Raw genomic sequence first — 23,942 nt, forward strand, 5'->3', positions numbered from 1 at the left:
AATATGATGGAATATGGGGCAGAAATTAGCTGTTTATTTAGTCCTGACTATAGCAACCTATGTTAGGAGAAGATTGCTCCTTCCCCAAAAGCAGCTGAGCACATGGAGATGGGAGAAATTCCTGGGTGGAAACAGAAAAGGAAAGACATGGCAGACAGAGATCTTTTAATTTCTTTTAGAAACAAAAATATGAACCAGTAAAAGGAATCTGAAAGGTTTTGTCGAAAGAATGAAACGACACCGAAAACAAACAAAAAGATTGATAGAATACAGTAGGAAGACATGACACCTTGAAAATACATGAAACATGAGGAAGATATAGTTTGACAAAGTTCTACAGTTAAACAATGACATTTATAATGTCTCAGTTTTCCTGCTCTCATTCTCATCTCTCCATGGCTTTTCCCATGTTTTTCTTTTACTGCCTCTGTGTCTCACATCTCTTCTCTTCTCTTCTCTCAAAGTTGAAGGTACAGGGCTCCTTCTAGGATGAAATCACTGGGTACTATTAGAGCTTCCAGCTTAACATTGCTGTTATCTGGTAAATTTGATGATTCCAAGCTCATTCTTGGAGAAAAAGTAGTATTTTTTTTGCTGCCCTAAAATCTCTTCACAACTGTGATGGAAAGTGGAAATCTCTGCTCTTCTGTCTTTCCTCAGAAGCCAAGCCTGAGAAGTCAGAGTGTAATCACACCTTGAAGTCTGCCTAATATATACCTACAGCCATCAAAAACTGATGTTTCAAGCTTGCTTTCTGGCTGAAATTTGAAAGGTCACCAGGTATCTAATTTCTTTTCCCTGCTTAATCCCCCTCAGCCCCTCAGCAACTCTCTCATCGCACCTCCTTATCCAATGAATTCTTATCACAACTGACCACTAACTTAGATCCTACTTTGCAGACTCCACAGTGAGAGAGCAAGGCTACAATATATAAACTTCTGGATTAATAAGACTTCTACCCTGCTTTCTCTACAGGAATAGACATATACTATGTTGACATGGCTTGTTTACTAGGTGCTTTTCTTTGGAACACCTCCCCCCCCCCCCCCAGTATTACATTTTCTGGGATGAGAACTGGAATTTATAGATACTAAATGCTTTCAACGTAGGTAAAATGGACCCTAACAACCCGCTGATTTTTGAAGTACCATGTCAGTGTACAAAAAGCAGCACTACCTTAAGAAAGCCTAGGAGTGTTAATCATGTCAGCCAGAAAAAGTGCTATTTTGCCCAGTTACAAGGCTTGTTTCTCTTTAGTTTTTGTCATCAAGGTATTTTTAGGTTATTAAACTCAATGAAGTTTGTGACAGAGTCACAAGAGAGAATATTTTATCTTTTATTTTTCATATTGTTAATCTATTTCATTAGCTTACTGAACACTTCTCATTTCTTCTGTCTTTTTGAAATGCCACCTACACTGATAAAATTACATTAGGAGTTCTCAATATTTCCAGGAAGTAGCAGAGAAATCACATAAAAAGACGACTATTAAGAACTAGAGAAAAACAAAGTGTCACTTGAGACGATCAGAATTTATCTTGTTTTAAAAACAATCCCAGACAAGATACTCAGTGGGAGGGAAATATATGTTTTAAAAAATCTAGAAATATGAATATGCCACCAAATGTGAAGTTAAAATGCAGTTTCACTGAATTTTAATATGACAGGGGAACAAAAAGAAACAACTGAAAACAGACTAGAGGAAGTGTCCTATCACAAAAGAAGGAAGCCAGAATCCCTCTTAGTATACCAGTGCAATCTAGTGCCAACTTTCAGTTTGAAACATACTATGAACCAAAAAAAAGTGTATAAATAAAACGAGCAATATGCAGGAAAGAACAATAAAATACTGAAGTAAGGTAAACTAGAATTACTGATTAGCAAATACAGCATTACCTGCAAACCAGTACATGATTACACATTTTTTTGTTTCACAGTCATATTCCGAAGCCTTTACGTCTTCTACAATACTGGTGACTCCCAACAGTTTTGAGTTGTTGATAGTTAAGTATGACTTCATTCTCATGACTCTTCCCACCGAAACATGAAACACAGCAAACACAGACCACAGGAATATTGCTTGGTTTGCCTAATTCAAAACACAGTCCCAAACAGGTAGTGCTAGACAGCAGCAAAATTGGAGGCACCAATTGCTGCATAATCTCCAATCAGCTGAAAGCTCACCTGGGAACTGGAAACAGCACATGGCCAGGACTTTTCTGAGAACTGTGTCTGCAACACCTGTAATTCTTCAGGGACGATAAACATTAAAGTTAGCCTTGCTTTGAGCAGCAGGTTGGACCAGACAACTTCCCGAGATCTCTTTCAACCTAAATTATCCTATATGATCATATACCATAGCAAACACTTAAAGCTGAAAATCCTAAAAATATTTTGTAACCTCATTTATAAACCTTTGCCATGGAATTATTAACTTTTGAAACAGAATCTTCTCCCAGAGGATGAGAACAGGGCAGCAATCCACAAAATCTAGGACACAGAAACACAATAAGTATGAACTTGTCCTAGTTAAGTAACAGAACAGTGAAGTTTGCATATTACCCTTATACCAAGACGACTTACAAAATTTAAACGTTAATCCAATGGAATAGACATTTCTGGCTGTACAAACAGACCTGAATAATGCACAAAGGATGCTAACAGTGAGCTGTGCTATTGGCAACCATAGAATTCAAGTCACGTGAAAAGTCATAATCCTTGGGATCCAAGCAACACCAAGAAAGGGAGCCTCAAACCATGCTTCCCAAGGGAAATGGCTGAAACAGAAGCAAGAAATCCTCTGTAATTTTGGCCTCGAGATAAACTGGAGTAAGACTGATAATCTAAGCAACTGAGACAACTGTCTAATTACAAGGCAAGGTAAACCGAAAAAACAACTTTATGACTTTCACGGGCAACTAACTTGTGGACATGTTAGGTCAGCTTTAATTATCAGGATATAAGATCATAGTACAAACTGCAAAGAGACAGGAGAGAGTGATCCAGCTAAAGAAAAAAATGATCAGCCCACAAACCAGAAGTTAGATGGCAGCTCAAGAGATGCAATTGAGTTACTGTTGACTAAACTATATGGGTATGAAGTCTTCTCTATATAACATGAACAAGAAGGCAGGATCTATCCCCACATGTGTTTAGGCGGAAGGACAACTGGAGGAAATTAATATAGATATGCGAATTGTTCTAGATTAAAAAAAAGAAACCTGACAAACTGACACAGTCTCTCTGGGAGATGGAAAAATGAGAGAGGGAATTGCTCTGTCTTGCTGCTTAGAGTAAAACCACCTGAGTTACTACACAGGCTTCTCTAAAGACCCCATTAATTTATTTCCCCTTATTTTATTTTATATGAGAGTAAACAGAGATGAAATTCAGTTACTTCTGGTCTAGTGGCTTGTAATGCATTTTCAGTATAGAAAAGAAGAATGACATCCTAAACTCAGTGACATTTTACAACAAAGAGGTAAGTTTTAGACGCTATTCAAAAATTTCGTCACTTTCAAAAAATGTTAGAAGGATAGTTATGCCTGATGTTCCTTTAGAGGGAAAATTATGGTTTCAGTGGATGTATAGACTTATACTAGCACCTGGAGGTCACTACCAGGCCTTAATGGTCCCTCCTCTGGGACCTCCACCCACACACACCTTTAGTCCTGTGTCTTCAGTCTCTGCCATGGACCTGCCCAGCAATCACTAGACCTGACCCTGACAGGCGGATTCATTTCCCAGCTTGGCTTTGGACCTGCCTCATCACCATGGACTTCCTTGCCTGATGGTCTGCACCCTTGACTGAGCCTGGCCTTGACCTCTGGGCCTGCCCTCCTCCCTTGCAGTGGAGCTGGGCTCTGCCCGGCCATCGCATGTTTTCCCCCTCTGCTGCTGGTGGCTCCCATCCCTCACTGCTCCTGGTCAGCCAATTAATTATTTCCTCCAGCTTTTCCTGTGCTTTCACTGTCTGCAGAGGGAAGGGAGACACTCTGCACGGAGCTGAAAAAGGAAAGATGGAGCTCTAATTAAATTTCAAAGACTCAGGACTCTGCATGGTCTATAAAAATCACCTGAATTCACGGAAGTTTTAACTGGATCTTGCATTACCTGAAGGCTTTAATGAATCACACTAAATTGACTTTGCAGTCTGACACAGAAGGTTGTTACTTATCATTCAAGAGGAACGGAAAGACTTTGAACTCAAGTGTAGCACTCTAGCAAAACCCTGAAAGCCGCAGTTTTAACATTTCTTAAGCTACCGTGACAGACATGGAAGTCCATCCCTCTGTCCCAAAGGAAGACCAAGAATCCCTATGTTGTGTTTTTTAGTCTTGTCTTAACACACCCTACACAATGAAGGTTCAATAACCTACCCAGTCTATTCCACTGTTTTCTACCTCTAATCTTTCTCATAAAACATGTTTCTAGATTACTGAACTTTTTTATAAGCAACGCTGATCTACTTCCTTCTTGAAGATGATACTAGACCTGATGTTCCAACTTCTGTCTAACGAGCACTAAGTAATGTTGAAGTTTACTCTGTCTTAAGTGTCAATATTGCATTACATCGGGGGTGGTGAAGTGAGAGCCGTTTGCTTCTTTTGTACTTTTTACAGTAGGACAAGCAGTTTGACCTTCTTGACCCCTCCCCAGTTTATGGTTCATTGTAGTGCTTCCTGTATCTTTCTCTGGAGACCTGCTGCCTAGATAGCCATTTTCACACTTTTTTACTTACATATTATTTATATTGAAACCTTTCTCTACTTGTCAAGATCATTCTGAATCTTAATCCTGTCCTCTGCAATATGCTGCAGCTTTTCCCAAGTAGGTATCAACTGCAGATTTAATAAACATTTTCTCTACCCCACTGTCTAGAGAAAACCTTATCTCTTTCTAGAGAAAACCACTTGACAGAATCTCATCCTTCTAGTTTGACAGTGAATCACGGATAACTATTCCTTGAAATTATAATTCCAAGCCAGAGAAGGATAAAGCATATCATACTTTTTGGTGACTTTTTGCTTCAGTATTTGTTTTAAAAACAAATATTCAACTGATCTGATGTCAGTTAACCTTGGTGGCAGGAATATTGTTTAGAGACTGCTCTTACAGTATCTTCCTCAAGATTAAGTTTCCCTACTTTAGGAACACCTTTAACATTTTTGTAAGTCATAAAACATCACACTTAATCACCTACCCCATCTCCTCAAGACCTATTATCTTGTCATCAAGGGAAATTATATTGCTTTACATGATTTATTCTGGACAAATCCATTTTGGCCACTGTTTAGCATCTTTTTATCTTCTGGGTGATTCCAAACAGATTATCTGCTCAAGTGCCTTTCCAGGAATTAAATTTACCCTGACTGGTCTATAATTCCCTGGGTCTTTATGTGTTTTTTTGGAAAGACAGACACAAAGGTTTCTTCCCTCCCCCTACAATTCACTTATTTTTTATCCTTTAATTCTCAAAGCTCATAAGGGAAGACTCTAAGATTTCTTGAGTACTCCATAGTGAATTAATTGTGCCAGACAATTTGAAAACATCTGACTCATCTAAGCAGACTTGAACCTGTTCTTACTCCTCTTCAGTAGTTTTAATTATGCTAGTCTTCAGCACACAGTCAGCCTTTTTTTTAATGAATGCTGAGGAAGGAGAAAAAAAACCCCTACATGAAACTGGCATGCCTCTATTAGTTTTGCCTCTCTGTCAATTAATGGGCCAACTCTTTCCCTTGTCTTGCTCTGATTAATTACTTAGAAAACGTTTTCTTTTAACTACTCTATTGTTCAAACCATGCTTAAGGCACTTGGGCCCTACTTTATTGAAATTTCTATGACCAAAATGTTGCTCAGGGTGAAACTCAGAAGATTTGTATGGTGCATAGTATGTGATCTTATCAGCTCTGGGGGCTTCAGTCACTTCTGTATCAGTAAGCATCTCCAATATTTTAAGCCACAGACTTACCAGATTTTGTCCCTCAGTGTTCATACTGTTCAGACCATTGCTTATAGTAAATCAGAGAACAAAAGGAACACGATGAAATGAGATTTATTCCTTCTTTTAAGTGAATCACTGTCAGGATATAAGCCTCCTTCAAAATCATACACTGTGGCAAGTCAAAGAGTATAAAGGAACCTTTGCTACAAGAAAAAAGTGATTTTTTTTTTGCACTTGGGTGCAATGATCTTGGGTGTAAAAAACAGACAAGGGAAACCATGGGTAGTTTTTACTACAGACAGTCAAATAAACTCCAGAAGGGAATTAAGTTTATTCAGTACAGCAAATGTGACCCAGTAAGACAAAGCCAAACGAGACTGAAACAGTGGGTCTGTTTCTTTTTAATGAATTGCTATTAGTGGAGGAACTAGCTCCTTGGAAGTCTGATATTAGTAGCTCTCTTTCTGTACTGGAAATTATGAAAATCTTACCTCAGAAAACCTTTGTACATCCTGGGTTAACGTTCCTACTCTCTTCCACTGATAATATTTGAGTAACTTCAGAATTGCTGGATTCACTGCATTATCAGATGGCACTGTCCGGAAGAAATAAGGATATTTTTTCTTATCAGCCAACTCTGGGGTTGTTGCTGCAAATGAAAGCTGAAAAAAAAATCAAACAACAAAAAAATGAAAGTCACCATAAGTCACCTAGCAGCCAGAAGAAAAACTTTGCTCTTCTCAGTACAACAAGACACAATTTACACATTGTGGTCATGTAGATAATTTCCATCATCATACAGCCTGGAAGTCCTACCAGCATCATTCACTCATTTACTTTTAAAGAGATTTTTGAAATACCTTAGCTCTATAAACCACCTGCTACAAAATTAAACTAGGAAATCTTCAAAGTCAGCGGTGTAAAATCCTCTATTTGAGATCATGAATCTTACACATTGCACAGAGCAAGAAGCTCTCAGGGAGTAAATCTCTGTGATGAATTCCCCAGCAACTTCCTTCTATATTCTCTTCATAAAAGTTGAGAATACCTCCAAGGGGATTTTCTCAAACTCTTATATATCTTTAAATTAGAGGGTGAACCTCTAGTAGCACTTCTTCCTATCTTCAGGTAATAAAACAGCTCTAGGTAGCAAAAAAAGAGAAAATAATTATGGCAGCCAAGGCTGCAGCTCAGAAGTTTACCTGGCTCCCTGTTTCCTCCCCTGAAGCAGCCCCCTGTGATCTGTGTTATCAAATGGGACTCAGTGGCTAATTCTACACATCTGAAAACAGCAGAATTTGTACATGGTTTGAGAATGCTTATAATGAAAGACGAGAGGAAACCTTTTAACACACACACACACACAAAAAAAAAAACCCCTCAAAACCCCAAACGAGAAAACTTCCCTGAATTCTTCTGCCCAAGTTAAATGGCAGCATATTTTTGTGAATTATTTTCAGGCAACATTATGATGGGAATGCCTGCATATTCACTTTTTGAAAATGCTCCTATTCCAAAGATACTTGAGGTCATTCTCTCCAGTATTTTTTAGGTTGCTAGGAATGCGTTTCTCAAGCTTTTTTTTCAGCCATGCATAGCAGTTGAGGTGGTTTTTTAAAAGTACTGATTTAATGAAAACTTGTTTGACGGTCAAAAAATAAGGTCACTAATACAGTTATGTTAAGTCTTTCAAACTCAATAGAGAGTCAGAAAATATAGGTGAATTCAAGCCAATATAAGTACATCCAACCACAGTACTAAGTTCACACTTTCTTCAATCAAGCATTTTGTACATTTGGGCTAGATACCCTTTTTTGAAATTCAGAACAGACAAGTTTAATATGAAATAACAGTTCTAACCTTCTCCCGGTGTTTATAAAATCTAGATTTAGCCTGACAGAGACAGGACTCATTCTCTGTCTGATTTTAGACTCACAAAGAACATATTGCATTGCTATAACTGCCTAAATATAGTTTGTTTTCCTAATTAAAATACCTGAGATCCAAACAACTTAAAGTGTGCATAACTGGACAGTTTACACTACACCATTCAAAAACAGAAGATTCTTTCTCTTCACCAGGCAGCTGGTAGAGAATATTTTTTAAGACCTTGTACTGCCATGTAATTCCAAGGTAAAACATTTTTAATGTAGCAACTGTTCTTTTATTAGATTTTATGAAAAAAGTACACTATGCAGTACTGTGAAATTGTCATCTTGATTTTCCAAAACCATATTGGTTGGCTCACTTAGAACTTCATAACATTTAGTAATCAGCAATGAGTTTGTGAAGAGCTGTTTTCAAGGGAAAAAGAATGAAGGTCTGCCAGGTAGACCTAGCCAGCTTTTCTGTCTAGCCTTGTAACGCTGAACATCATGCATCCACTGCACAATGAAAGTGGAAATAAGGACCTGTACCTCTGATTGACAAAGAGAGAAAATTTGACTTTCGAAATCCAGCATGAAGAGGAATGCCTCTCAGCAGCCTGGCTGCTTGCAGCCTGGTGACTGCAAAGAACTTGCTTTTCAAGTTATTATGGTTTTGGATCGAATGTAATTTGATTGATCCTTAAGAAAAAGAAGTAAAGAGCAATGCTGAAGTAACAGTAGTGACAAGCAACATCAGCAACATTCAACTAAATCAGATTCACAGATTGGACGGTAAATTTTTCTGACCAGAAGTACAAAAAACCTATAGAGTGAGGAGCATCTCTATAGAGATGAGCTGGCTTTAGGATGAAGAACTGTGATATAAGCAAGGCAATTCAGATCTATCCTTTGACATTTTAGTGACTTAAATAAAGTACCTAAATTAGTATCCTAATTACCCAAATTTCCTTGGGAAACAATGAAGCAAAACCTTACCTCTCTTCATTGATTAAAGAAAGATGAAGAAGACTCATAACTTAGATTTCTCAGCCATGTAAAGTGAGATGAGATGAATCCAGGTTTATGTTTAATACTAATGACACCTGAATTACAAAAGACAATTGCTCTTCTTTTTTTTCTTTTTTGAAGAAAGGTTTTATTAAAAAATAAAATGGGAAAATTTCATGCTCAAACAGTTCCTGGAATGTAGGATATGTTCAGAGGCCTTTCTTTAAGCATCACATATACCATGGTTGCTCTCATTCTGCACCATTTTGCCATTTTAATAAGACACTCATGAGAGATGGACGAATAAACTGAAATAGTTATGTCAGTCCTTTCCCCTTCTTTCTCACAAAAGTTAAGTCATTGAAAATATTTAACTTCTCACAAAATCATCCCTATGAGAGTTTGGGGACATGCAATGAACGGAACCCAACAATCACCAGTGCTCAATATTCTGCTTTGAGAGGGACAAGGAGGGAAGAGGAAGAAGAAAAAACTCATTACTCATTATATTTTAAAACGCAGTAACGAAAAGATCATGTTAATAAATAAATTGACACAATGTACTGGAAAATTATGTGATATAGCATGGCTATATAGAAATATCATGAAAATATTAATAACAAAAACTTTAATGTTTGTGTTAAAACAAGACCACAACACAGTCCACCGACATATGCATTGAGATGGTACGGCCCTTGTTAACTGAACATAAATTCTCTGTATTTTAGGGCTAAAGTTGTTTATTCATGGCTGATTTGAAACTTGAATCTATTTGTTGTGGTTTAGGCCCAGCCGGTAAAAAACCACCATGCAGCCGCTCACTCACTGCTCCCCCTTGGCCCCAGTGGGATGAGGAGGAGAAAATATAAAGAAACGCTTGCAGGTTGAGACAAGGACAGGGAGGGATCTCTCACCACTTATGGTCATGGGCAAAAAGACAGGCTCAACTTGGGGAAGAAACAAAGTCAATTTAATTTACTACCAATCGAATCAAAACAAGATAATGAGAATTAAACCCCAAATCTTAAAACACCTTCCCCCCCGCCACCTTCCTCCTTCCTGGCTCAACTCCGCTCCCAATTTCTCTCCCTCCTCCCCTGCAGCGGCGCAGAGGGACGGGGAATGGGGTTGGGGCCGGTTCCTCACACCTTGTCTCTGCCGCTCCTTCCTCCTCAGGGGGAGGACTCCTCACTCGTCCCTGCTCCACTGTGGGGTCCCTCCCACGGCAGACAGTCCTCCACCAACTTCTCCAAGCTGGGTCCTTCCCGCAGGCTGCAGTTCTTCACAAACTGCTCCAGCGTGGGTCCTTTCCACGGGTTGATCTTCAGTCACAGAGTGCTCCAGTGCAGGCTTTCCTATGGAGTCACGGCCATCTTGGGGGGCACATCCACCTCCCTGGGCTGGGGGGGGACAGCCTGCCATCTCACCACGGGCTGCAGGGGCATCAACCTCCTCCCCCTCTCCTCCTCCCTCCCTGACCTCGGTATCTGCAGAGGGGTTCCTCTCACGTTCCAACCCCCCTACTCGCTGCAGGTTCCCCTTCTTAAATCTGTTCTCCCAGAGGTGCTACCGCCGTCGCTGACGGGCTCGGCCTTGGCCAGCAGCAGGTCCAACCTGGAGCTGAGGAAGCTTCTAGCAGCTTCTCACAGGAGCCGGGCCTGCAGCCCCTCCTCAGCTATCAGAAACCCCACCACACAAACCCCAAACACCACTGAAAGGCAAACTTTTCATAGTTTCTTCACTTCATTCTACAGGTCTGAAAGCCACAGAGATCTGCTTCTGCTTTTTTTACAGGAATTTCTTTTTATAACTTCTCGTTATTTAGTAAAAAATCTGGATCAATGGCAATCCTACTACTTGTGTAACTCTGCAAACCACAAAAGTACTACTTTTTTTATTACTGTATTTTCAGAGCATACATATTCATGCATTGCTAAAAAAAATTTTGTTATAGGTGTTACATAGCTGCCTCTCTGCGTACAGGAAGAGTGAGAGATAATGTTATAAGTGGGATTATAACTCAGCAATAAATGCCTGTGTGGTGTACGATGTCATTCTTTCACAGAAAATTATTTTACATAACTGCTAAAGGTAATGGCCAAAAGCCAAACTTCAAGAAGGGATGCAAGACAGGAAAAAAGTTTGTTTCAAATTGGTATAAAATGGAGGACACGGTGGACATATACCAGGTGATATATCATAACTGTGTGTGTGGTGTTTGTGTGTGTGCACACACAAACAGGCTCTGTGCATATGTGTTTGTGGATCTAAAAAAAAAATAAAAAATCATTCATACATATAATATATATCTCAGTTTGAATACTGTAAGAAAAACTGAAATGATTTCTCAGGCTATCCCTGAGAAATCTTTCTTTAGAATATCTGCTTACAATTTGATACAATTTGTGGGCAACTGCTTCTGAAGTTAAAATGAGTGTATGTAGGGAAACATACATAATCTATGACTAGGAGATTTCAAAGATGAAACAGTTTAAGACTTTTAAATGGAAGATAAGGTAACTTTCACCATTCAAGTAACAATATTAACTATAGTACAAAATGAGAACCGAATAGGCCAAGGTATTAAAAAACCAAATGCTTATTTCTTCATAAAAGCCATAATTTAGTAAAAGTTCTGCTGCCTTAATACCACAATGAAGTCTGCTCAAATTTTAAAATGACTTTATCTAACAGCTAAAATGCAAAGTTTCTGATTTTTTAAATTATTCCTATTGCTCGTGTGATCACTTTATAAATGGATTATAGTTAGCAGAGTTTCATCAGAATGCATTTTGTCTGCACACGTTAACGAAAACCAATAATGTTAATATACACAGTCAGTATGAAAGGAATCAGTGCAAAAGGACTTTCGAGTATGTCACCTGAAGTTCATTTACTCAGGCAATGCTTGGCTTACTGTGGTGTTCTCCATATGATATACCACACAGACCACGTGAGAGAAAAAGCACAGCTAACTGGAGAGGTCCATATAGGTTGGCTGCAAGCCAGTCTTCCAGATGAAATCCCAACCCCACTGAAGTCAGTGCCAAAAGTTCCACCAACTTCTGCAGAGCCCAGATCGCAAGGCTGTAATCTGCGTACCTGGAAATCAGATCTAGTTAGTGAGATGTAACTACACCAGTATAATTGTAACTCTGTAGGTCTTCCTGACATTTTGCAGTATGCCTAGACTCAGATTTGTAGTCGTGCAGATTCTTCTGTTTGAAAGACAAATACAGGGCTGGCTCAAGAGTGAGATGAGAAGTTGTGCTTCCTTGCTAGCAATGGAGAAGCAGAGCAGAAACACAGCTAATGGCTTTATCTTAACTTTTTGAATCGAAAGGAAGCAACGAATAACAGTTCTGGAATTGGTTCAAAGCAAAATAATTCAGGAAACAGTGTGAAATAGAAAAACAACAAAACACTAAAAATGATACAGAAAGGACCTGATAGCACTATGTGTATAAAAGAGTATATTACGGTAAAGTGTTCTGAGGCCATAAAATGTAGGACATTTTTGTACTTTAAAAAAAAAAAAAAAAAGCTTGGAAATGATCCAAAATTGAAAAAGCCAGCAAAACAGATTTTACTTTCAGATTAAAAAAACACAATTAAACATTATTCCACAGAAGTCAAGGAAATTTCTTTGACTTCACACTCAGAAAGAAAGTAGAATTTGATAATGAGAGGACAGGAGGGGAGACAATGTTACACAACTATTACGAGAAATGTTTCAGCCTAATATGACAGATGGCCAGGTTGAGGAATTTGAACTGTTGGACTTTGCTGAAAAACTGAAAAATATACAGAAGGATTTTATTAAGGAGGTCTTGGGGTCATGTATATGTTTTGATAAATTAAATTTTCTCCAGAAAGATGATACTTTTTGAAACAGGAAAACATCAGTTTTGTTGAAAGTCCATACAGTTTCATGGAAGGCTTGTGATCAACACTAGATAGAGGCAGATGAAAAAAAAAAAGTTAAAGTGTAGAAAGGAACAATTCTGCAGAAGGGGAGTAAAAGCTAGCTCTATAACCGTATATTAAGCTGAAGTGAGGTGGGATAGATTAAACCAAGAACATCAACCTAAAGTGCTTTCAAGTTAAAGAGCAAGCATATTCTTTAAAAAGCAAGCATTACTTCAGAGGAAGTAACAGTGCATTTCCTTAAAGAAGTCAGTACAGAAGAGGGAAGCTCTGACATTTGTTTAAGAAAATGGGATGCCACAGTAATGCAATCAATGGGAAAGACTAGGAGTTGTGTAAGGGAGGATGGATATTAGAAAGCTGAAAGAAAATTAGAAAAGGAAACAACACTATGTACAGAGTGTATATATTCCATACAGAAGTCCAGAGCTTGGAAGCTGGAAGGGTGAAGCCATTCTACTCTCCCAAGAACTGCAGAGGGAAGGGAAGCCACCAGAAATGGCAAGCCGTCTTCTGGTGTTTGGTTGTTTTATTATCTCTAGGAAGCATTTATGTTTACATTTTGTCACTGTAATAATGTATAGAAATCTGGGAAAAATAAAAGAGCAGAACTATCCCTGGTGTAAACAGTCATCCTCATCTAAGGCAACAGGTCTGTTTAGGAGTCACATTGATTTAAAAGGACTGTCTTAGCTAAAGTAAATCAATAACAGAAACCCTTACCAAAATTATTGTAGGTCCATAAAACCAGTCAGGCAGAAAACCACACTCCCCTCATAAAGCAGAGTGGCCGTGGACAGGAACGGCTAGAGGATCGGGAGCATCTCCCACCACAAACCCCCCAGCAGCTCGAAGGAGGCCCCTGACATTTGGCAGGAGGTGTCAGAACATCCAGATTTGTCAATCCCAAACTGAGAATGAGGTGTCACTCTCACCACTTGCCTCTCCAAAGGGGAAGGCTGTGAAACAAAGCTATACGCTGTGTGCATGGAGTATTATACGCTGGAGGGGGGAAGAAAAAAAAAAAAAAGTGCCTTAGGTAACAGGGTAATCTCCCTTTAATAAAATGTCATCTGCTAAGACAACTGATTCATGTTTGCAAATGGGGAAAATCAGCTTATTGAGCACCAGAGAGATTAGCTTAATTTTCCTAGGCTTCTGCACTGTGGCTTGTACAAGTATTTTGTTAATGATCCCTAGCAATTTAAATCTGCCCCTGTTGCCACAAAACTAGTCTTCAGGGAGAGTATTTTATATATGGCAGATATCACCTGTATTTCCTGTACCTTTTCTAGACAGCTAAAATATGCTGATAAATCAACATTGCTAAATAGGATATAAACTGCTGATCCGGTCGATAGGTGATATCATTTATTATCATAACTAAAGATTGCATGTCATGGATGCTTAGATAGGAAGCAATATTTTCTGTGAAAAAGGAAAATGCAAATAATTATTTCCAAAAAGAAGGCAGAATACCAGAAAGCTCCATAGAAAATACTTTTACAACGGTACAGGATTACACATACGGAATCCTGTCGTAGGAAAATAACAAGGATGAAATCCAGCAAGATGATAATTTGCAGCAATGCGTACTTGTGACACCACACACCATTCCTTTGCGTGCCTTGCCAGAAGCTCTAATGCTTTGACAAGCCTGTGCCAACAATAATAATACTTGAGTGTGGGCATGTGATGGCTTGATGGTCCCAGGAGCTAGAAAGACCAGAACGGAAACTAATGAATAATGAAGAGTTAAAAGATTTGCCTGCTGCAACTCTTGAGACAGCATTAGATGATGTCACATAACAAGTGAAACAATATACTCTTAGCCCAGAGACAGAGAATAGATTGAAGTGTAACAATTAAATTGCATTTTTAATTGAACGGTGATTGATGTTTTGTAATAAATATTAAAAGACACAAAATATAAAGATTTAGGCTAAATGTTAACTCACTATTTAAAGATTAACAGTAACCTTACTATACAAGACAACTTGCCCAGATGTGGAGTCAAACTACCACAGAACTTGATCTTACTGCTAGTCAAGTTAGGAATAAATGTTAATATAATAACAGTACTTGAAATAAGAAAATAGTGATATATAATGAAGATGAATATTAAAGAGAACCTTAAGAAATACATGGTAGTATGTAAAGTAAAAAAGTGATATACTAGACTGCTCCTTCCCACCCCAATGCACAAAATGTATCATCCAATCAACTTTTATGGATGATTTAGAGAAAAGGTATGTGGAAATAACATTGCAAAGATGGTCGCAAACACCTATATATTTAGAAAATATTTCAACATAAGAAGCTAAGCGCAGCAATTTAATTGACAGAGGCATTGCACAGGTCTTGAAAGCAGGTGAAAGCAACACACAGTAATAAAGATCAAGAAACAAAGATAACGTTCCTTGACAACTTGCCTGCACAGCTGCTGGTGATAAGAGTGTCTATATACAGACAGTAAAGGAGCTGGTTCTGAACCGGACCTAGGAATCAAAGAATTAAAGTGGCCATCTTCCATACTAGCTATACTTTAATCCTGATCCCCAAATAGCTCAGGTGACACACTAACATAAGTTGAAAGAAGAAAGAATGGGGACTAAAGAAGAAAATATTAACAAGAAATTATGCTTTTCCAGCAGTGGTAAATCAGCTATATTTTTACCTGTCATAAATACTCTTAAATATCTACTTGAATGAAAGCTCTGGAGACTCCATCTTACTTAGATTTTATGGGACTGGACAAACTTCAGTGCTATAACAAATAAACCAACAATCATTAAAAAATGTTCTGCATGGGCTTTCATTATGACAGTTGCAAGAGCAAAATAAAAGTCTGGGAGAATATCTATGATGGCTCACTAGCTGGTACATGGGCAGGATGCCTAATCCAAATGGGAACATGAAAATACACATTGTATTAAACACACTGGACGAGAATGGATCTCGTGGACGAACATTCCTTTCATCATCCATAACACGTTACCCATCTGATTAGAGCTACTGTTCCTTTTAAAATCAGATGTTTTGCCAAATACTCCTGCCCAATATCATCTGCCATTACCTTCATTAATTCTGTGTCTGAAATTGCTTCCACTGACTGCCTTTTGGCACCTGGGAGTTTCCAGAAAAAGCACTTCCAGCTGGTCTCAAGGTTGGAAGGCACCCGCCTCCACGCTGATAGCATTCCAGTGAATTAATCCAATCACAATAAGACTGATATTCAGCTGCATGCTGCTCTGGAGACATTTCAGGAAGCAATTCTGGCTACTGAATGAATCAATATTTTTGAGGACAGAAACTGGTTTAGATAAAATAAAATCCATATGAGAAGTACTTTAGCTGAAAAATGTGTGCCTATAAGCTAATGGGAAAGAGCATTCAGTCCTGCTTGCTTCCCGCTTGGGTAGCCTGACCTACTCCCAGCACAACTCGGGAGGAACTGCAGATGTCTGAATGCAAGAAGTCAGACCAGACGATCAAGTTTGGTCTTTTGGAGTTAACTCCCGTAAAGCCTGTGGGTTATGTTGAAGAATAGTGACTGAATTGATCCTCAGCTGAGGGGTTTTTTTTGTCTTCAAGGAATGGAGAGGATAAACACTAGCTGAAAATTGTAGCAGATCTACTGAAAAAAAAAAAAAAAGAAGAAAATCTAGACATTAGGCAGGCTTTACCTGCCTCTTGGGCTCAAAGATTAAAACTTCTACCCATCTGTTCACACCAGCCAAAGCCTACATTTAAGAACTTTGTTGAAAAAAATAAGTTAAGGGAATTCCTAGAACAACATGTCAGGTAAACCGAAAATAAAATAGTTTTTAGTGTTCAGAACAGAAAAAAGTTACAGATCAAAACCAAGTCCAAGCAACGGGATCCATTGTAAGCTCTAATAAATACTGCTTAACAAACCTAACACATTCACCTTACTTCTGAGACGTGCCAAGGAAGTATATCATGGAGTTATGGAGACTGTCCTTCAATTCAATGGTTAAAAGTGCAACCAGTCAAGTTGATAGAGACTTTATGATTTACAGTTTCAGCCAGCTGAACATGAGGCAGAATCATCTCAGATTACCCCATCCAAAAGTCAAAGTTCAGCATTAGGCTTGATTCTTTCACTATTAATGGAAAATAAACAACTGCTACCTCCTTTTCATTGCATATTTCTTCTGACCATTCATTTGAAAAGGTCTGTCACAGTTTGAAGCAGATCACACACACACACACAAAAAAGCTACGGGAATAAATCTGGCAATCATTAACTGTTTTTTCTACTCTCCAGAAAATATTTTCAGCTCTATACTAGGCACAAATCATTTACACCTAACACAGGTGTTCTGCTTACTGCTAGAGGTTGACTAAAGCATTGAAATTAATTGGCAGCTCTACAGAAGTTGCTGCAAAATTTGTTTTCATTTCCAAACAGAATAAAAGACAAAATCTTTTGAGCATTTTCATAAATAGAACTGCACTGCGAAAGAGGGTTGTATATCTTTGTCTGTCACACTCACTTGCTTAGCATTTGGCTACTGGCCTGGATTATACCAGAATTCAGCTTCAAATCCCTGCTCTGCTTCAGTGACAGCATTATTGTTTATCCCAAATCAAGCAGTCTCCTACACTCATACTCTTACTACCCAGCTTGCTTGTCTCTTGTCTGTAACAGATTATCCTCAAAAATTAGTGAAAACCAACAACTTTGTAAAATATTTCACCTCTGATAAAACAGCCTATATTGCCATAATCCATTAAAAAAAATAAAAAAATCTTTCCAGACCTATTCACAGCAGCCTGTTCCTGGCTGGCTGCCCAAAACTATTATCATTCTATTAGTATTGTTTGTTTGTCAGACTTCATCCAGCTAACACATGTTAAAACTACAGCTGTTCTACATTTGGATTTTAAATAAGATATCTGTTTTATTATTTTTCCCCCTCTAAATGATGAAAAGGAGGGAAAAACTTCCCCAGTACAAAGATACCTTAATTGTGCAACATGGAGGTGTCTTGTTCTTCTGAGCAAATGAACCCTGCACTCTATTGGAAATGGGGAGAAGGACCATTGGTGAGATTTAAGATGAGAATTCCCCAGGTCTTCTGTGGAGTGGACACCCTAATACATTCCCAATTCTGTCCTTCCCATCTTTTATTTCTTTTACTGGAAATATAGCATCTGAAGAAATAAAGCACACCATGTTAAATCATGATTTACTGAAATCCTTACAAAAATACTTTTTGCACAGCCCTGTATCATGAATTAGTGGTTTGTTTATTTCTTCATTCTCTGGTTTCAAACCTAAGCAAGACATCCCAGATTTTTCAAGCCAAAACAGGTGACATCCTCGCTATGCAATGTAGTGACACATAAAGCTGTTTACTCTACTTGGAGTAGCACAGCTCAGAGATGCTTTATCAGGTCCTGGGAGCAATACCCCAGCACTAATTCTGCGCTCTGCCTGAGCTAATTTTCCTTTTCTTCCAGCTCTGTAACTTTTCTGATATCTCAGCACTACACGCTGCAGTCACACCCCACCAGAAGTGTTTAGAGAGTGGTCTGACATCAGTCGCTTAGAACTGCACCATCTCTAATAATGGATAAAGAGGGGTTATGCTACAGAAATCAAAGGCTTGCTGGAGGGAAGATGATGAAATAAAAACTGATAAAAAAATCGCGGAACTTTCTTTGCCAACAGATGTTGCCAGCAAAATAAGTACTGCTTGCCCAGCAGCAAGGGCATCTTGGGTTACATTGCCACTAAAAACCTTCAGTAGAAATGCCAATCACAATTATGATTATAATATATTTGGCATTAAAATGTCAAATGTGTCGTTGATCCTCCTCTAAGAAATAACCAAGATCACACATACTTTATGGTTTTCTTTATCTGCAGTCAATACAGATTTTAACAAGATGCTCTAGCTAGAAAACGACATGTACAAAACTTTTCAGTAACGTATGCAACTAGGAAATGTTGATGCAGATATATTCAGACAACCTAAATCACAAAAATATTTGTCAACTTAAAGCTGTATTCTGTGGTTTCTAATCTATAACTAGGAGTGGTTGTAAAAAAAGTCTTAGGAGGCATTATAATCTATTTTTATAAAATAAAAAATGGCCAACAGTCTTGTAACAGTTACAAAACAAAAATTCCCTCTCGAATGCCACTGAGGAAGTGGAAGAAAGCATGAGCATTTCCTCCCAGTGCCGGTGCCTCCAGGACATCAGCTAATTGTTGCCCGAGTAACTCTCAATGTGTTATTCTCAATACCTATGCCTTGCAGGTCACTTCAGCAGTTACTATTAATTTAATAAGCGTTTCTTTATGTCTGCATTTGATTTTAAGTACAGTACTTGCCCCTGGTCTTAGAACGCATGCTGGGTAGAAAGCATTAACATTATCTACACCATTTAAGATTACGCACACTTCAATTAGATCTCTCAACCATTTTTCCTCAGTCGTTGCCATCACCCGACTTCCTGCAGGCTGAAAGCTGAATGTTTTCTCTAGACCTTGTTATCTTTTTTGTCACTTACTCCATAAAACTGTTCACTACGATCCCATCTATTCCTGAAAATAGTCCTTGTCAATCTGCTCTTCTTATGATATTTTCCATAACTTACATCCATCCAGGTGAGAAAAAAACTGAACTAAACCACTCCACATCCATATGTAGTACTACACCCAACGCAGACTTACTTTTTCATGTGCAAGGAAAATCTTTGTGCTTGATCTTTGTCACAGAGCCAGGAAAGCGCTTAAGACTATAGCTTAATTTTAAATATTTCAACAGTTATATTGATTTGAGAGAAGGCGCTCATATATGAAAACTCAGTACATGCATTAGACTTTGGTAGTGCTTATTAGTTTTGGAAGGCTGGTTTAAATATCATCTTCCCTAATTCAATCTTATGTAATTCATTATTTATTACTCACTTCTCATGTGCAGTGATTAAGTTGTAATTTTTAAATTTAATTTTTAATTTGCCTCTTCTCAACCCTCTCACTTGTGACCCAGTGTTTTCTGAATTGCCTTTTATTTTTATACAACAGTTCTGACCAAATTGTTGTCATATTTGTCTTTTTTTTTCTTTTTTTTTTTTTTTTAACCACATATCTTATGGCTTTTGTCTACTTGGTCTTAGCAGGTTACTGGCTTTGGCATCTGTTATTCTGGGTTCTTTTGGTCTTTTTCAAACACTGCTTTTTGACATATTCCTGCCAAATGTGAACACGTCTACTATTTTTACTGCCTCTACATGGGACAAATGCTTGATGGGGCAAACAGCAGGGGAAATGTAAAGCATCATTGATAAAGGTGATCAGTGACATTCCAGATCAGAAAATATAAAACATTAATATTTACATGAGGATTTCAGAAATTAAATTGGTGATCTGGATGGCTTTTCCTGAGGAATTATACTTTATGCCATGCTAACGTACTTTCACTATGAATTTTGAAGTACGTCCCACAGTTAAAATAACGTCAGCTTTATCAAGAATACATATCAAGAGGTGCACTAACAACCTATCTTAATGAAGGTATTTTTCCTAATGTGCATATGGTCTCTTTGTAGCAAATTCACAGAAAGTCCTAGAAAATAATAGGGCATTCTTTTGTTCTATTTTTCTTTTCTTAATTTGGTTATCAGATTCATCCAGCTTACTATCCATAAGTTACTGGAATGGCTAGCTTTCGTTTCTACCATAGTAATAGTTTATTTATTCTCCAGCTTCCTGGACTCCTGATTTTCCCCTTGTAGAGAGATTCAGATTACTCTGAGCAGAAAAGCACCTCCCAGAGCACAGATAAGGAGTGATCAGAAGGTGGCCAGCTTGAATACAACCTCTTGACCCTTTCCAAAACAAGTCTCTGAAGATAAAACGCAGGGAGGAAACCCTGGCACAAAATAAGCAACGGCGCAAGAACTGGATAAGAGACCGTGAGGTTGATGGACAAATGACAAGAGAAAACAGAAGAGGTGCTGTTCAGAGCACAGAAAAAGAAAGACACACTGTAGGGGGAAAAAAAAAAAGATGAAAAGACCAAAATACAGACAGACACCATGGACAGATGCAGTGAACAGGAGGAATCTTGGCCTTATTTACAATCTGCTGAAAGCCTGGCTTTGTGAGTACTTGGGCTGCTATATGTAAACACAGGCATGTCCACATCTTCAGTGAAGGTATTTCAGAGGTCTACAGTCACTGAAAACCCTGGGTCACTTGGACCTCAGGGAAGAGTAAGTAGAGGACAGCATATGCTTTCTAAGACTTCTTAAGTCTACATAAGGAATTTTACCTCCCAGTATATTTACAGCAGTGTAAAGCTTCAAGTTTGGTGTGATTTATATTGGTACATCATAACTTGTGTTGACTTGCCTGGGATAAACCTTAAGGTGAGATGAATCACTCCCTAGAAGCATCTGCTTCTCACTACCGTAGGCACAAATGGGAGACTACAGTGACTGTATCAGATGCAGCCACCTACACTGCACTTGGTCAAATGCATCCCATAAAAATGATCAGATCTATATAGATATTTAAGCATGTAAAGAAGCAGTGAGGCACCTAGAAAACACTTCAGCCTCTTAACCCCTGAGGATTTTTAGGTATTTGATCTCTCTAGAAGTTTAAACTAAATAGTTTGTAAAACTGATGGTGCCTTAATTCTTCAAATGTCATATTTAAAGGGAAATACAGATGCGACAAAATGTTCAAGTGGATCCATACTTCACTGTCTGGAAAAATTCTTACTGTAGTGCTAAGGTTTAAGGTAACTGAACTTTCACTGTAATTTCTTTCAATCTTAAAAATACTTGGAGATTCAGGTCCGGTGTCTCACAACAGTCTTAACCCTGTCCTTACCACATCTTTCATCATAGCATAATACTTCCACTTCTACATGAACAGCCCAAAGCAACTTATGGGGTGGCTACTTACTTTGTTAAGTAAGAGTTGCCATTTGAACCAGTGATTTTTTTGTAGCGTCATTAAGCATGTAGTGTCATCATATGTCATGCCCGTATAACATCCCTCTATGACCAGCAGTCTCATTTACCTTAAACCTCAAGGGATAGCCGAACAAAGCAATGCCTATATACTTGCATCTGCTTCTTTTAAGCTTTTGTACGTATATCCACAAGGCTAAGGCTGCAGGCAGACCTGTGGTACGTACAAGCCCAACCAAAATCTGCTGCTGAGCCTCCTTTGATATCAAATTAGGCCAACGCTACATGCCCCTGCTATATCCCAACTGCTGCATGACAGTCAAGCTCTCATAGGCAGTCATGGAGCTAAGCACTCACTCTCTGTTGTCAGTTTTCTGCATGTTCTGCTTTACCAAAAGACAAGTGCAACACAGCTGAAATATAACAGGAAATGTACTTTAAATGACTAAATCAAAAAGAGAAGGGGCTACAACTTTAACCCACCCCTTTCTACACTAAGGTGCGTGGCTTTGCAGAGCAGTGTGGTAAAACTGGGGGAAAGAGGATACCGGACAGATACTGCAGTCAAACCCAATCCATTTTTTGCTTTGGGAAGTCAGGCACAATTCTCCCCCTATAACAGCCAGCTAAATGCAGAAGAGAGGCAGATAGGTAGAACGCTTTCTCACTGTTCTTTGCACAAAACGGTGCACCGTAGATGGGAAGTTTCCCTGGAGATAGCAGGAGCCACAACCAAAAAAGCAGAGTAAAAACCAGAGTAAAGCCTCAAAAACATACGGTCCGTAAATGTTTTGTATTAGTGGATCCAGAAAAAAGAAAAATATATGAAGTATTATACTCTCCTTCCCTATGTTGGCTATAAAATATGTTGATGGTGTCAGGATGTCATTCAAATGGTAGTTGTTTCAAGTCCTTTTGTGTTAAAGTCATGTCTACTTACAAGTTATCGATCAAATGAAAATGGAATGGCCCCATTACTGACAGAAAGGATTTTTTCTGTATTCACATCGAGTACATAATAATTCAGAAATTTTGACACTATTACTTATTGATGTTATTGAGAACTCATAAGCCACACATAAAGATCAATACACATAATTTTCCTGTGTTGACAGCCTCTACCTCTCGGTGCCAGTAAAACCATGCATTTATTCAAGTTCTGAACCTGCAGGACTCAATTCAGTGTGGTGGCTGGAAGGCAGCTGGTCAAGACGCATCAGGGGAGGGCAACGACTCCAAAAGGAATGTTACAGATTCTGGGTATTTCTGGGCGCTTGTTTTGGGAAGGTACAGCACTGATTCACAACAGCTTTCAAAGAGTGAGAGGCCACTCCAATTTTTTGGAGGGTTGAGGCTGGGAACAGACACGTTCCTCCCCTCTCCCCCATACGTCTTCCTACCTCTCCCCTTTCTCCTGCAACACACGACAGTTGCCTCCTTCTTGAGACCCACAATACACGGGCACAAAACAGCCATCCGCCTATCCCTCGCGTAACCTCAACTTGCCTCCTCTTGAACTGCTCGGAAGAGGCAAGAATCGGAAGCTGTTCCTTCAGAAAGTGAGGGAGAAAGACGAGAGGAGAACAAGCAGCCCAACAACTCAAAGGGCTGGAGAAAACGGTACCTGCCCTGGCTGATCTGTCCCTCCCTTCCCTCCATGGTGATCCCTCTCCCTAGCCCCTGTCCCACAGCTGCCAAAGACCACCGGTCGGGGAAGGAGAAGATACCAGAAGGCAGCCTGGGACAGAGGGGAGGCCGGCAGCCCCCACGGCACCTCTGCCCCACGCCGCTTCCATCCAAACCTAGCGCTGCCGGCACACGCAAGTTGCTGCTGTTGAGCACGACTGGGACTCGTAACTACGGCCAGTTGCGAGTGTGTGAGCTACGCCTATTGGCGATTCTTGGAAATAAAGCAGTTGTTCATGGTGCCAAACACCGTCTTCACTCTTATAAAACTGAAGTATAAACACAAAAAAATTCCTAAGGATTTTATACAGTGTAAGATATATACACATATTGATACACGTATAAGATCTTCCCCGAGCCTTCTCTTCTCCAGGCTGAATGATCCCAACCCTCCTCATATGACAGATGACTGAGTCCCATCATCCTTAGAGCGGCCCTTTGCTAGACTTGCTCCAGCATGTCCACGTCTCTCTCGTTCTGGGGACCCCAGACCTGGACACACCACTCCAGAGGTGCTCTAGCAGAGGAGGAGACTCACCCACCTC

At 39.1% G+C, this 23,942-nt stretch overlaps 1 protein-coding gene across 3 annotated transcripts in view; it reads right to left on the reverse strand.

The window, feature by feature from the left end:
* GABBR2 (gamma-aminobutyric acid type B receptor subunit 2) overlaps positions 1-23,942 on the reverse strand; it is a 483,069-nt gene that overhangs the window by 287,953 nt on the left and 171,174 nt on the right. For all 3 annotated transcript variants that reach the window (XM_049830441.1, XM_049830442.1, XM_049830443.1), the window contains exon 3: positions 6,439-6,609. In XM_049830441.1, the coding sequence (XP_049686398.1) occupies positions 6,439-6,609 (171 nt within the window). The remainder of the gene's footprint in view (positions 1-6,438; positions 6,610-23,942) is intronic.

Source organism: Accipiter gentilis, chromosome 27 (genome assembly GCF_929443795.1).
Source record: "Accipiter gentilis chromosome 27, bAccGen1.1, whole genome shotgun sequence".
Lineage (NCBI taxonomy): Eukaryota > Metazoa > Chordata > Aves > Accipitriformes > Accipitridae > Astur > Astur gentilis.